Below are 14120 nucleotides of genomic sequence, written 5' to 3' on the forward strand. Positions count from 1 at the left end.
ATAAAGTAGTGCCAATTGCTTTCGTGAAAGGACATACAGGCAAGACAGATGTAATAATAAACTTTTATTTGATTTAATGATAATGCACGGTAACTTTGATGTTGGTTGGGGTAATTAATGACTATAGCAACATGTCATCCCGACCCTATTTACCAAGTTAATTCATTCAGGAAATATTAGTAGCCTATAATATTTAGAGAATACATTTTATTGACATTAAAATAAAATAAATATAGCTGCTGTCGATTCGACTCATGGACCAAATAATAATAATATATAATATATAATAATAATAATAATAATAATAATAATAATAATAATAATAATAATAATAATAATCCTTGAATAGCCTCAATTTCTCCACCATAATATACTCTATACTATACAGATCCACAAGCAGATCTAGAAGCTCGTCTCAAAGCGCAAGACGTTGTGAGCTTATATAGAGGGGGTCCCGGCTTCATCTCTCTCTCAGGGGGTCCTTGGGCTGAAAACCCTTGTGACAGATGATAGTTTAATTGACAGATAGATAGATAGATAGATATATAGATAGATATTATTAGGAGTGAAACCCTGGGCCGAGGGGGGGTCCGGGGGGGGGTCCCGGTGGGTGGGGGGGGGGGGGGGGGGGGGGGCAGAAGAGCGCAGATATGGTCGATGGATCGGATGGAAATTGACGTTGCCTGGTGGCATGAAGGACTCCGCGGTCTCCGCCAGGACAGCGACTCTGGTCGCTCGTAACATAATATACCGACAGACAGACAGACAGACAGACAGACAGACAGACAGACAGACAGACAGACAGACAGACAGACTGTTTCTGTCTGTCTGCCTGGAGAATAAGTGTGCTTATATTATTAAGTTCTGCAGGCACTTAAGTTGCTCTATCATATATGTTGCAAGGTAAACTCTGCAGCCGCACCGTGTCCCCAGAGCTGAGTCCAATAGTTAGATGCGTGTAATTGCGCGCATGTAAATACATGAAATAAAATAATAAAATAAATTCATGCCTGATACCACATGAAATTATAAAATGTACGGATCATATAAACATTAAAATTATAATAATTCAAGTAAAATTCATAAAGATCTGGGCGGATGAAATCTCAAAATGCTTCGTTTATTACGCACGTGTAAATAAAGAAAGAAAATAAGGAAAAATATATATAATAAATTATAATGAATTCATGCCTGGTAGCAAATGAAAATATAAACTTTACAGATCATATAAAAAATACAATTATAAAAATACAAGTTACATTCAGAAAGATATGGCCGAATCAAATCTCAACTACTCTGGATCAAATGCGCAAAATATACAATTATTACTATCCACCCCTTGGGCGGGGGGGCGTCCCGGGGGGGGGGTCCCGGGGGGGGGGGTCCCGGGGGGGGGGGTCACGCAGGTGGGGGGGACAGGTGGGGGGGGGGGGGCTGCGCCAGAAGAGCGCAGATAAGGTCGATGGATCGGATGGAAATTGACGTTGCCTGGTGCGTGAAGGACTCCGCGGCTCGGTCGGTTGTTCGGTCGGTCCGTCGGTTGTTCGGTCGGTCCGTCGGTTGTTCGGTCGGTTGCGTCGCGACGCTACTGACCGTCGGTTGTTCGGTCGGTTGCGTCGCGACGCTACTGACCGTCGGTTGTTCGGTCGGTTGCGTCGCGGCGTTACCGACGCCGTCAGTAGCGTTTCGACGATGGCATGGCAACGTCGAGGTCGGTATTGGATCTCGCTGTCTCTCGAAAATTTGTAACTCAAATCTTTGCTTCTGGGGGGCCCTGGAACAGAATATTTTCAGATGGAGGTCGGCGGCCAAATACATATAATTTTGTTTTTGAGCACGATTGATATAGCAACAATAGTTTTTCAGAAAACGGTTAGGATTTATAAGATTCAGGTCTACATGGGTTAACAGCATTAACAATATGAACGTAGGCGTAGTAAAAAACAAATGGGCACGAAGAGAAGTCCAGTGCGCTTCAACCAGTTGAAGGTAGAAGGGCCCGTCGGTGCTCAACAGGGACAACTTGACCAGAGAGAATAATACGTGCAGCACTTCAGGTCGAGACTACCCAAATAAAATAATGGAGCACTCGGCTGCACTCGGCTGGTCTGCACGTATTTATGATTTCACGGGGGTGACTGACAAGTAGCGAAAACCATATCATTTCTTTGTTAGGTTTGAATTAAGTAGCTTCTACAGTACAAGCGGGAAGCCATGTGTTTCAAAGGTCAGTGTTTAGCTGAGTTCTTTGTTGTTATTCATGAACTGAATGTAGCCTTCATTGAAGTGACGCGGGGGAAACATGTTCGTCCTAAACATGTCATCATGAAATGAATGCAAGTTAAAATATTCATGAATTAAAATACACTGTAATCTTTTTATCTCTGCCAGGAGTGGCAGAGATATTTTTTTGTATAGTGCAGGGGTAGGCAACCTTAGGCATGGGCACAGGGCAGGGCAATCACTGGCACACTGGCATAAGTGTGAGAGAGAGGATTTTTGGCTTTACACAAAACATACGGTATGCATGTTTTTGTGTAACCCCGCCCCCCACACACACACACACACACACACACACACACACACACACACACACACACACACACACACACACACACACACACACACACACACACACACACACACACAAAGGAGAACAATGGAGAGAGGATGGGGATGAATGAAGCAATGCTGTTACAAATATGTTCAATTCAGGGCATGGTTGCCACGTTCTTAATTCCTCTCGGAATGGACTCAGAAAGTGAGTGTGACCCTGATCCAGAAAAGGTTGGGAACCACTGGTATACAAGAACGTTCTTAAAATCAGGAAGGCGCGGTCAGCAAATCCATCTTTCTCCCTCTGTGGCGCATGTGGAAAATAATGTTTTGGGTCTGTGTACAGCCAGTTCATGGTCGGGCCGTCGGCGACTAAACCGGCAACCCCCTTGAGCTTCAGTTCTTGGGGAGGGTGATCAGGCACCCTGCGGGACGAAAAGCAATACCCGACAAAGCAACATCCTTGTTGATGTTGACCCTGAGCTGCAGTCAGATGGTATCTCCGCCGTCTGGATCTCTCTTCCTGCCGTGGATCAAGATACCTGAAGACCAAGATGGTGGATCGGATGTCGCGCTCCAACTCCACCTTAAACCTCACGCGAACGGCTTCTCCTCTCTTCTTTCTCTCTCTTTTACTTTAGCTTTCCTATCTCTCCAAAAGTCCAGCGGCGTTGGACAACAGGCGACGGGAGCAGGGGCAGGTGAGCCCTGGGAGCTCCTAGCACTGGGACCCACACGCTGGCGGCAGACGCGTGATGATCGCTGGGACGATGAACATGGTGGCGACATCGCCCTTCGGTAGCTGCGTCTGTGTCAGGGCAGGGCTTTTTAGCCATAGTGCTGCCCTCTCCAATCCGGAGAAGGCCCTAGAAAAGGTGGGCCAAACACGCTCGCTACCTCCAAGTCTGGCCGGGTAACCGCACCCGGCAGACTCACCCATTCTTGCGGTCAGAACACAAAAAGAAAATTGAACCTACAATCTCTACGCCTCATCTCCTGGAACGTTCGCACTCTCACGGACCGTGACAACAGTCAGCCAGAACGTCGAACCGCTCTTGTTGCAATGGAACTTGCCCGGTACAACATAGACGTGGCGGCTTTGAGTGAGACACGACTAGCTGATGAAGGCCAAATTTCGGAAATTGGGGCTGGATACACCTTTTTCTGGAAGGGGAAACCTGCAGAGGAACCTCGCCTTCATGGAGTCGGATTTGCCATCCGCAGCTCTCTGGTGAGGAAGCATAATCTGCTTCCTGTGCACGTCAGCGAAAGAATTACAACAATTCGCATCCCTCTCCAACATGGACACGTTACCATCGTCAGTGTCTATGCCCCCACTCTGGACTCGGACGTTGATGTGAAGGAATTTTTCTACGCATCTCTTCGGACTACCCTCTCTGCTGTGCCCCTGCATGACAAGCTGCTTCTCATGGGAGATTTTAATGCAAGAGTAGGGAAAGACCATCAACTCTGGCATGGCGTTATTGGGAAGCAAGGAATCGGCACCTGCAATTCCAACGGTTTGCTACTTCTTGGTTTATGTGCAGAATTCCATCTGTGCATAACCAACACCATCTTCCGACTACGCACCAGAGACAAGACCTCATGGATGCACCCACGCTCACACCAGTGGCATCTGATCGATTATGTCATAACCCGAAAGAAAGATCTAGGCATGGTCCTCATCACTAAGGCCCTCAGAGGGGCTGACGATTGTTGGACTGACCATCGTCCTATCTTCTCCTCTCTGCGAATTCGCCTGAAGCCAAAACCCAGGCTGCATGCAAATCCTCCTCGAAAAAAGCTTGATGTCTCCGCACTCAGGGATCCGGACACCTCAGCTCAATTCTGCTCTTCTCTCTCTCAACGTCTCTTGGACACCAACCATGACACTTCAGACCCGGAAGCGTCCTGGTGCGCCATCAAGAATGCCATCAGCTCAACTGCTCGTGAGACCATAGGCTTTGTGAAACGACGCCACCAAGATTGGTTCGACGAAAACAACTCTGCAATCCGTGACCTCATTGACCAAAAACGGAGAGCTCGTTTAGCATGGGAAAGCCAACCAACATCCAAAGGGAAGGAAATTGCTTTTCGCAAGATCAAGGCTATAGCTCAACGTACCATCAGGAAGCTGCAGAATGAATGGTGGATCGAGAAAGCCAAGGAGATCCAAGGCTATGCCGACCGCCACGAGACAAGGAATTTCTTCCAAGCCGTCCGTACTATTTATGGACCGTCACATGCCTCTTCTCATCCTCTAAGCTCTGCTGATGGACAGGTACTCCTGAAGGAAGAAGACGCTATTCTTACCCGATGGAAGGAGCACTTCGAAGACCTCCTGAACCGGCCTTCCCAAGTCTCAGAAGACTTCCTCCGTGAGATTCCTCAACATCCAATTAAATCATGGATGAGTCTCCCACCCTCTCTTGAGGAGACACGGGAAGCAATCAAACAGATGAAGCCCAATAAAGCTTCTGGTCCTGATAGCATTCCAGCGGAGCTCATACAACATGGTGGGGACTGCCTTTTGAGACAAATCCATCTCCTCTTCCTGTCAATGTGGGAATCCAAGTATGTCCCCCAAGATCTACGGGATGCAACTATCGTGACCATCTTCAAGAAAGGCGACCGCTCTACCTGTGGAAATTACCGTGGCATCTCCCTGCTCTCCATCACTGGGAAGATTTTTGCCAGGGTCCTTCACAAACGCCTCCTTGACCTCAGTGAATCAGTTCTCCCAGAGTCCCAGTACGGTTTTCGACCAGGCCGTGGAACCACAGAGATGACTTTCTGTGCTCGCCAGCTGCTAGAAAAAGCCAGGGAACAACAGCAACCCATGACGATGATTTTCTTCGACCTGTACAAGGCCTTTGATTCCGTCCCTCGTGCTGCCCTCTGGGGAGTGCTTGAGAAGTTCGGCTGCCCCCAACACTTTGTCCAACTAGTGCGGGGCCTACACGATGGAATGATGGGCTCTGTCATCCATGGTGCTTCTGCTTCACCACCATTCCCCATTGCCACCGGGGTTAAGCAGGGATGTGTGCTCGCACCGACACTCTTCTCACTCTATCTTGCAGCTGTTCTGCTACGTGTCAATAAGTCTCACCCTGACCTTGGAGTGCGTATCAGATACCGGATGGATGGTGGTCTCTTTAACCTGCGACGTTTGAAAGCCCGATCAAAGACATCTGAAGTGAGCATCTCAGAACTCCAGTATGCTGATGACAGCTGTGCCCCAGCCTCCTCCCCTGCTGACCTACAGGAGTCTACTGATGCCTTTGTGGAAGCATATGAGAGTGCAGGCCTGGAGGTCAATGTTGGAAAGACGAAAGTCCTGGCACAATCCCAGCTTGCCCACCCTCTCCAGCCTCTTGACATATCCATCCACGGCAACACAGTTGAACAGGTGTCCAGATTTTGCTACCTCGGGTCTATGATCAATAACACCAACGATCCAAGCGAGGATATAAACAACAGGATTCGCTCTGCCCATCAAGCCTTCGGCAAGCTCTATCACCGTGTCTTCTCACAACATGGTTTGTCCGCACAAACCAAGATCGGTGTCTATAGAGCTGTTGTGATGCCAACCCTTACCTATGGGTCGGAGAGCTGGACTCTCTATCGAAAAAACATCAGGACCCTGGAGAGGTTTCACCAGCAAAAGCTGCGGGCAATCCTGGGAATTGGCTGGGAAGAGCGCATTACCAACAATGACGTTCTAACCCGTGCCGGCCTCCCAAGCGTAGAAGCGATCATCTCTAAGAACCAGCTGCGCTTCTTTGGGCATCTATGTCGCAGGGAAGACTCATCCCTCCCCAAGCAGACCCTGTTCTGTGAACTGACTCATGGCTCTAGGCTGGTAGGAGGCCCAAAGAGACGGCTGAAAGACCAGTTCAAACAGCTACTTAAAAAGACCAAGATTCCTATTGACAACTGGGAAGCCATGGCAGCGGACCGTGCAGCCTGGCGCGGCACAATAGCCAATGGTGTCCGGATACTTGAGGCGGACCGGGCACGAGCAGCCGAAGCAAAGCGTCAACAAAGACACCAACGTCTCTTGTTACCCCGTCCACCTCCAACACTTCCGTGTCCAGACTGCCCCCGACTCTTCTACTCACACCTTGGACTCCACAGTCATCAGCAGGCACACAGACGGAGAGATCAACCCAGCTAGCTCAAGAGGAGAGGAAATGAATCAGATGAGGAGAACGGATCCTCGTTTTCGAGGCCGCCAAGATGATGATGATGATGTGACACAAGTTTGAACAGTGGCAGACTGGGGAACACAAATAAGCCCATGAATTTGAATGACAGCGGCCCCCATATCTGTCATAAATTGTCCTAAAAGCAGTTGGAGCATGACATCCAAAGCATGTCAAGCAGTTGATCCGTCTTGTCCGTGGAAGTATGGAAGTAATAGTCCACTGATTGGTCTCAGTTTGATCTGAACTTTTCCAAGTAATGCCATTTAAGGTCAAGACTGGGAAGGCTTGATCTTACCAAGTGCTCAATGTGAATACAGCTAGTCCTAATTTGTCTTTTTTTTCTCTTAACCTCTCTGTGTAAATCCATGCAGAGAGAGTTCCCATTTTTCTTTGATTCAGTCAGCGCTGATGGTTCTTAACCCATTCAATCCAGGAACGCATATACAAATGTCTTCTAAATCCTAACAGTTTTCTGAAAAAAAGCATGTTGCTATATCAGTAGTGCTCAAACCTTTCCATGTCGAGGACCACCCACAATGATATGTATTTCGCTACGGACCCCCATCTCAAAATATTTTGTGAACCCCCCCAGAAGCAAAGATTTGAGTTACAAATGTTCGCTTTAAAAAAATATATATATTCAAAGATTTGCACAAATTTTCAAGATTTAAAAAAAAAATAGCAGATCTACAAGCTCATAGCGCGGCACTCGGTGCCGCGCTATGAGCTTGTATATTTGCTATTTTTGAATAGCCTAATACATCTAAAATGACACAGATGCGTTCCCCGATTGAGTGGGTTGACCATTAATGGTTCCTCTGCTTCATTAAATTAATGAGCAGACCCAGTGCACTGTCCAGGCGTTTACACGTGGCTCCAGGAGTGGATTTGTGGCGTAAGTAAGTAATGGCCATTCCAGCGCGTCTACAAACCAATAAATTGAAGTGCTTATCAAACAGGAAGAGGGTGAAGAAGATTGAGAGGAGGGATGATTGAGAATGTTGAAGTATGGAGAAAGATTAATGGCCGGTCAAGGTGGGGGAAGTTGAGAATCAATACATGTGTGTGGAGGTTGACCACTCCAGTGTGGCCAATCAGATAGTGACATAAGGAAAAGCGTAAATGTATTGTAGAATATGCTTAAATTCCTAAATAACCATTATAACGATAATTAACTGCCAATTGAATTTAAAAAAATGTGCCGACTATGCCAGCAAATATTCCATTTTCTTACCCTTTTTCAAGCAGTCACAGAATATTTATCTCCAGTATGATCGATCCCCTGATGGTTGCTCATCACTGAGGGTTATACTGTGTGGTTTCACAAATTAATGTCAACGAGGTCAGCGCGACCTCGTTGACATTGACGTTGCCTTGAAAATGTCTAGAGAGAGAGAGAGAGAGAGAGAGAGAGAGAGAGTGAGAGAGCATCACCCACAGTTATGTGGAGCAAACATTTACCTTTTTGACTGCCGGATAATTAACAAAGGCTTAGTGGTTATTGACACCAGTGAGTAAATGTGTAATTTAGTGCACACTATATGAATATACAATTAGGCTGCATCAGGGAAAAAAGGGAAATTCTTCATCGTTCATAATGGGTGGACATGATTCATCTCACTATTGAAAGTCCTTACGCTAATGAGTCAAGATTGTCGTCATATACTCCTGTACCTCTTATTACTGTTAGTCCACTCTGAAGCCAGCATGCTCTTTAATCCCTCTGTAACATTGGGCTAATTATGTCGATACAGCCGTCCAATTCTAATGAGAGTCTAAATTATAGCACAGCGAGAGGAGGTGGCAGACCTTTCATCTGTCCTGATTAGACATTAGAAGCTGCTGCTAATAAGAGAATACATTTTCCCTCTGTGTCAAAGGCCTGATCAATAGAATGCAAAGCATGGACAGACACGACCAGCCACAGTCAGAATGCATAGCACCGACACAGGGACGAAATTACGTATTTCCCTGTTTAAAGGGATGGTTCACCCCAAAAAATATTGTTTTCCTATCGATTAGTCACCCAATGGAGACTTGAATTCATTCATGGATATTTTTTTGTTTTTGTCGCATTCCTAAGCCAATACTTTGATGACCAGCGGACCGGTAGGCAGAGGTTCCGGTAGGAGACACAAAGAGTCTCCTTTGTGTCTCCTACCGGAACACAAAGGAACACAAATTCAAGTCACCATAGGGTGACTAATCGATAGAAACAAGTCATTTTGGGGGTGAACTTTGCCTTTAAGCCCTATGTAACTTGTTGTGCAACGAATAACGAAAATAGCCACAATGCATTTTGCTACAAGCTCACAGCTCACTTTGCTGTATAGTGGTTCGAGAAATGACATCAGGAAAGTAAAAAAAAAAGAAAGAAACGCGTATTGCAATTGCTTTGAGAGGAAATTGAGTGAAATCACCCATGAGGGTGGTTCAAATGTCAGGGTGCTGTGACTACAGCCGTAGCTGAGTGGGCGGAGAGGCCATCTGATAATCAGAAGGTCACCGCTTTGCCTCCCCCAGACCACTACCTATGGCCGTGTGTCGAAGTATGCCTAAGCCACCACCCCATCCCCCTACCCCCCTCCATCTGAGTAGCCATCAGCTGGATGGAGCTGAAACACAAATTTGCCCCCGGGTTCAACAAAGTTCTTCCCTCCTCTCTTATCGGGTCCCGCTCTACACATCAAGGGAAAGAAGGCCATTCAGGGAAGAAAACACAGACAGAAAAGCAATCGCCTCTGGCTGCTGGGAGCAACAGTGGGTTTTAACGTCTCATGTAACCATTGGGTGCATTCAGAGGAAGACATTAATGTATCCATTGGACTGACAGCATAGGTCACTGACTGTATGTACAGTGTGTTTGTACAGCATGCTGTATGTAGGCTATGTGTGTGTGTATAGGAAACCGTTCATGTGTGTTGTGGCTCCCCAGTCAACCACCCCTAGCCTTTTTCTTAGACAGTAACCGCGTGGCTTCGTACAGTAAGTCCCATTGGACCGTTGGATCGGCGCTCTTCGTTGTCGAAGTCAGTGATTCTCGAACTCTTTCGTGCCAAGGACCACCAAAGGACCACCAAATGTATTTGGCTGCGGAGCCCCACCTGAAAATTATGTTGTGCCAGGGACCCCCAGAAGCAAAGATTTGAGTTCAAAATGTTTTGCCTTTTAAAAAAAAACCATTAAAGATTTGCACACATTTTCGAGTTTTTTCAAAAATAGCAGATATACAAGCTCATAGCGTGGCACTCGGTGCCGCGCTATGAGCTTGTATATCTGCTATTTTTGAATAGCCAAAGTATAACATATGGATAAAGTGGTTAAAATGACCCCTGGGGGTCCCCGAACCCCACTTTGAGAACCAACGGTCTAAGTGTGCGATGGTGGAACAGCACCTCTTGTGACTGTAAAGTCCAACGAGGGAGTAGAAATCCTGTTAACAGGTGAACAGGGTGTCTGGACTTCAAGACAGTGTTTTTGTGCTTCCGTGGGCCCTCTTCTCATCCCACTGTATATAGCAACTGGTCTCCAGGTGGCTTCCCCAAGTAATTAGGACAATGCTGTGTGTGTCTGTGACACACACAGCAGTTTTCAACAGACTATCTCTGCTCATTGACCTAGGTGAAGGCCAGGTGTGCTCCCTGCGTTTGTAATTAATTTGTAATAAATTATACAGGCTTCAATTGCCGGAGCTGCTCCAGTGTCTTCTCTACATTACAGCCACGGCAGTTGTTGGACTCACCTCCGTCACCCTTCTTGTAGAAGGTGAGTCGGCACATCTCGCGTCCTGGACACACACACAGCTCCCTCTCTCCAGCAGAGGCAGAGGAGTTGGTGTAGGTGGTCTAAGAGTGGGCATTTAGCACGTATGTCTCTGCGGGGGCCGTCTCATTTGACACTTGAGAGCTCATCTCATTTATTATCAATCACGTCTACCTTTTAAAGTTTATTATTCTGCGATGTTATACGGACCCCTTTGGCAACCGCAACCTAATGCTCCTGTGTTAACTCTGAGGATCTATAAAAAGCTTTTGCACACCTACAAAGGCGACAGGTACGTAGGACAAGACCAAACTTAGTGACTTAGTGAGTGAAAAAACCCTCTGTCTTCAAATGCAAGACCCCTCTTGCTTTGCGGCAAAAACAAGCTGGATTCAAACGGCCACAGCTGTGCAATGGATTGCCCCGTTTGGATATTTTTTTCCCCTCTACTACAACAAGCCTGTGCGTGTGATGAGGCGATCGACGTCCGTGAGGACGGAGGTCATTGAGAATATTCTATGATTTTTCAAAGGTATACAGTAAAATCGCTCTTTTTTTCGCTGGCAGTGGGGTGACAATATTACACTATCACTCTGGCAGTCAAAGAGCTAGAGGCCAAGGAAAAACCTTTGCCCTGCATTTTTCACATCTGCCTTTTAATAGCGCCACCAGGAGGCCGAAACATTTGTAACTCAAATCTTTGCTTCTGGGGGTCCCTAGGACAAAATATTTGACAAATGTTCGCTTTGAAAAGTATATATTCAAAGATTTGCACGTATTTTCAAGATTTTTCAAAAAATAGCAGATCTACGAGCTTGTAGATCTGCTAATTCTTTGAATAGCCAAAGAAATCTAAAAATGACAGATGCTTTCCCGGTCTTAATGGGGATCCTAAAACTGACAGTGAGCCAGTGCAAGGACTGGCGAGGATAGGGGTTGATGGGGCATGTCCGCCTGGAGCTGGTGAGTTGCCTGGCAGCAGCGTTTTGGGTCCAGTTGTAGGCGGTTTGAAGAGGAGTTCATGAGGGAGGTGAAAAGTGACTTACGGTTTAGTTCAGGCACGACGAGGAGATGAGGAGAAAAGCAGTGGTGTAAAGTAACTAAGTACATTTACTCAAGTACTGTACAATTTTGAGGTCGTTTTTTTTTTACTTAACTGGAGTATTTCCAATTTTCAGTACTTTCACCTGTACTCCACTACATCTCAGAGGCAAATATTGTAGTTTTACTCCACTACAATAATTTGAAAACTTCAGCCCTATGTAGATTTTGGCCATTTGAAAATAGCCGATCTACAAGCTCACAATGCGATGCGACACATTGTGAGCTTGTAGATCTGCTATTTTCAAATGATTTTCATACATTTTATACATTTGAAAACTTGTGAAATGGGACATTCTGCCTAATGAGTACTTTCTACTTTTAGTACTTTAAGTACATTTTGATATCAATACTTTTGTAATTTTACTCAAATACATGTTGAATTCCAGACTTTTACATTGCCGTATTGATACTTTTACTTAATAAGTAAAAACATTTGAGTACTTTTACCACCGCTGGAGAAAAGCATGTTATAATCGTTTTCGTTTGTGAGTGTGAAACAACACGCCGTTTCAAAATGTCACTATGTTTCTAGAAAAAAAACATGTGCGGGACAAATAATTGATGTGCTTGTCCAAAAGTGTGTGTGTGTGTGTGTGTGTGTGTGCGCGCGTGCGTTGAGAGACTTGACAGCTGTGTTGGATAAGACGGAACAGTGTGAACGCTATCATTTCGGGAACGGGCAGGCTGCCACCCTCCGTGCGAGGAACTGGAATCCGTTTTCACCCATCTATTCTTTTCGTATTTTTAGAGATGGAAATGGCTGCGCTTTGGCAGAGCAACGCCACAATGTAAAACGCTGAGTGCTCGTTGGACCCTTTACGGGTAATTATTTGTCACGATCTCAGTTAAATGAACACTCAGGACTTCACTGTGTAAGCGCTACTTATCCCTCTCTTGTGCCGTGATTGAAAACGGCATTTTTTTTATCCCGGCTTTTGAACAACTTTAATGTGCACTTCCCCACTTACCTACTTACCATCTGATTTGCTTATTTAAAAGACTTGCTCTCTCGCCTGCTTTTGTGTTCACTTACTTGCTCACTTTAGAGTACCCAACGTACTCTTTTATTCTCATCGTTATTTACAGTACTCAATTTTATTTACTTGCTTTGCAGTACTCACCTACTGTACTTACTCCGTTACTTGCCAATTATCCAGTCAGTCAGCAGTGGTGGAAAAAGTACTTACTTTTTTTACTTAAGTAAAAGTAACAATACAACCATATAAAAATACTCGGTTACACGTAAAAGGCCTCTGTTCAAAATGTTACTTGAGTAAAAGTGCAAAAGTATTGGCATCAAAAAATACTTAAAGTACCAAAAGTACTAAAATGTTTGAAAATAGCAGATCTACAAGCTCACAACGCGTCGCGATGCGACGCGTTGTGAGCTTGTAGATCTGCTATTTTCAAATAGCTTATGTATAAGATAGAGCTAAAGTGGTTAATTTATGTTTTATAATATCATAACGTATACCCGCAAAGTAACTAGTGAAGTTTTCAAATAATTGTAGTGGAGTAAAAGTGCAATATTTGCCTCTGAGATGTAGTGGAGTAGAAGTAAAAGTATTGAAAATTGGAAATACTCCAGTAAAGTACTTCAGTCAGTCAGTAACTCAGCTCCACAATGGGAAAATATTTCCCCAGAACAACATAGCTATTTCAATCTACAGAGGAGGCGTACCTTGTAAAGGTCCATGTGCTGATTTTTATTAGACGTTATACAGGAGAAAAACACATGTTACATCATGTTCATCATAGAAACGTCAAGGATACAGACACAGAAAAGTCGACTCAAAACCCCCACTATTCTATGTATTTGGTGACGACGTATATTTTGACGCCGGGGATTATGATTTTCATTGTTATAGTTTCTTTTGCATGGGTGGCTGGTATAGTATTATGAGAAACTATAATTGTAATACTCAGTACTTTACTGCGTGTGTGTGTGAGATGACTTTTGTGTGTGTGTGTGTGTGTGTGCAGTGGTGGAAAGTAACTAAGTACATTTACTTAAGTACTGTACTTAAGTACAATTTTGAGGTGTTTGTACTTTACTTTTACTTCTACTCCACTACATCTCAGAGGCAAATATTGTACTTTTACTCCACTACATTTACTTGAAAACTTTAGTTACTAGTTACTTTTCAGATATAAACTATGATATAATTAAACATACATTAACCACTTTAGCCCTATTTTATACCTAGGCTATTTGAAAATAGCAGATCTACAAGCTCACAACGCGTCGCATCGCGACGCGTTGTGAGCTTGTAGATCTGCTATTTTCAAATATTTAGTACTTTTACTTTTGGTACTTTAAGTACATTTTGATGCCAATACTTTTGTACTTTTACCCAAGTAAATTTTTAAATCCCGAGAGAGAGAGACCCATTGAAACCTGAAGCTGATTCTACATGTCTCCTAAATCTCAACAGTTTTCTGAAAAACGTATGTTTCTATATCACTGGTGCTCAATCTTTTTCATGTCAA

The 14120-nt window shown here is 44.9% G+C and overlaps 2 protein-coding genes across 9 annotated transcripts in view; one reads left to right on the forward strand and one right to left on the reverse strand.

Annotated features, from left to right (window-relative positions):
- Positions 1-4137, reverse strand: part of LOC311037031 (replication protein A 32 kDa subunit-like) — a 469874-nt gene extending 465737 nt beyond the window's left edge. Inside the window, exon 1 of the mRNA XM_084046080.1 lies at positions 4129-4137. Coding sequence (XP_083902206.1) covers positions 4129-4131 — 3 coding nt within the window. The 5' untranslated portion in view covers positions 4132-4137. The remainder of the gene's footprint in view (positions 1-4128) is intronic.
- cacna1bb (calcium channel, voltage-dependent, N type, alpha 1B subunit, b) overlaps positions 1-14120 on the forward strand; it is a 262230-nt gene that overhangs the window by 28756 nt on the left and 219354 nt on the right. The gene's annotated exons all lie outside the window — the stretch shown is intronic.

The sequence above is a fragment of the Gymnoscopelus microlampas genome (assembly GCF_963454915.1).
Source record: "Gymnoscopelus microlampas genome assembly, chromosome: 21".
Lineage (NCBI taxonomy): Eukaryota > Metazoa > Chordata > Actinopteri > Myctophiformes > Myctophidae > Gymnoscopelus > Gymnoscopelus microlampas.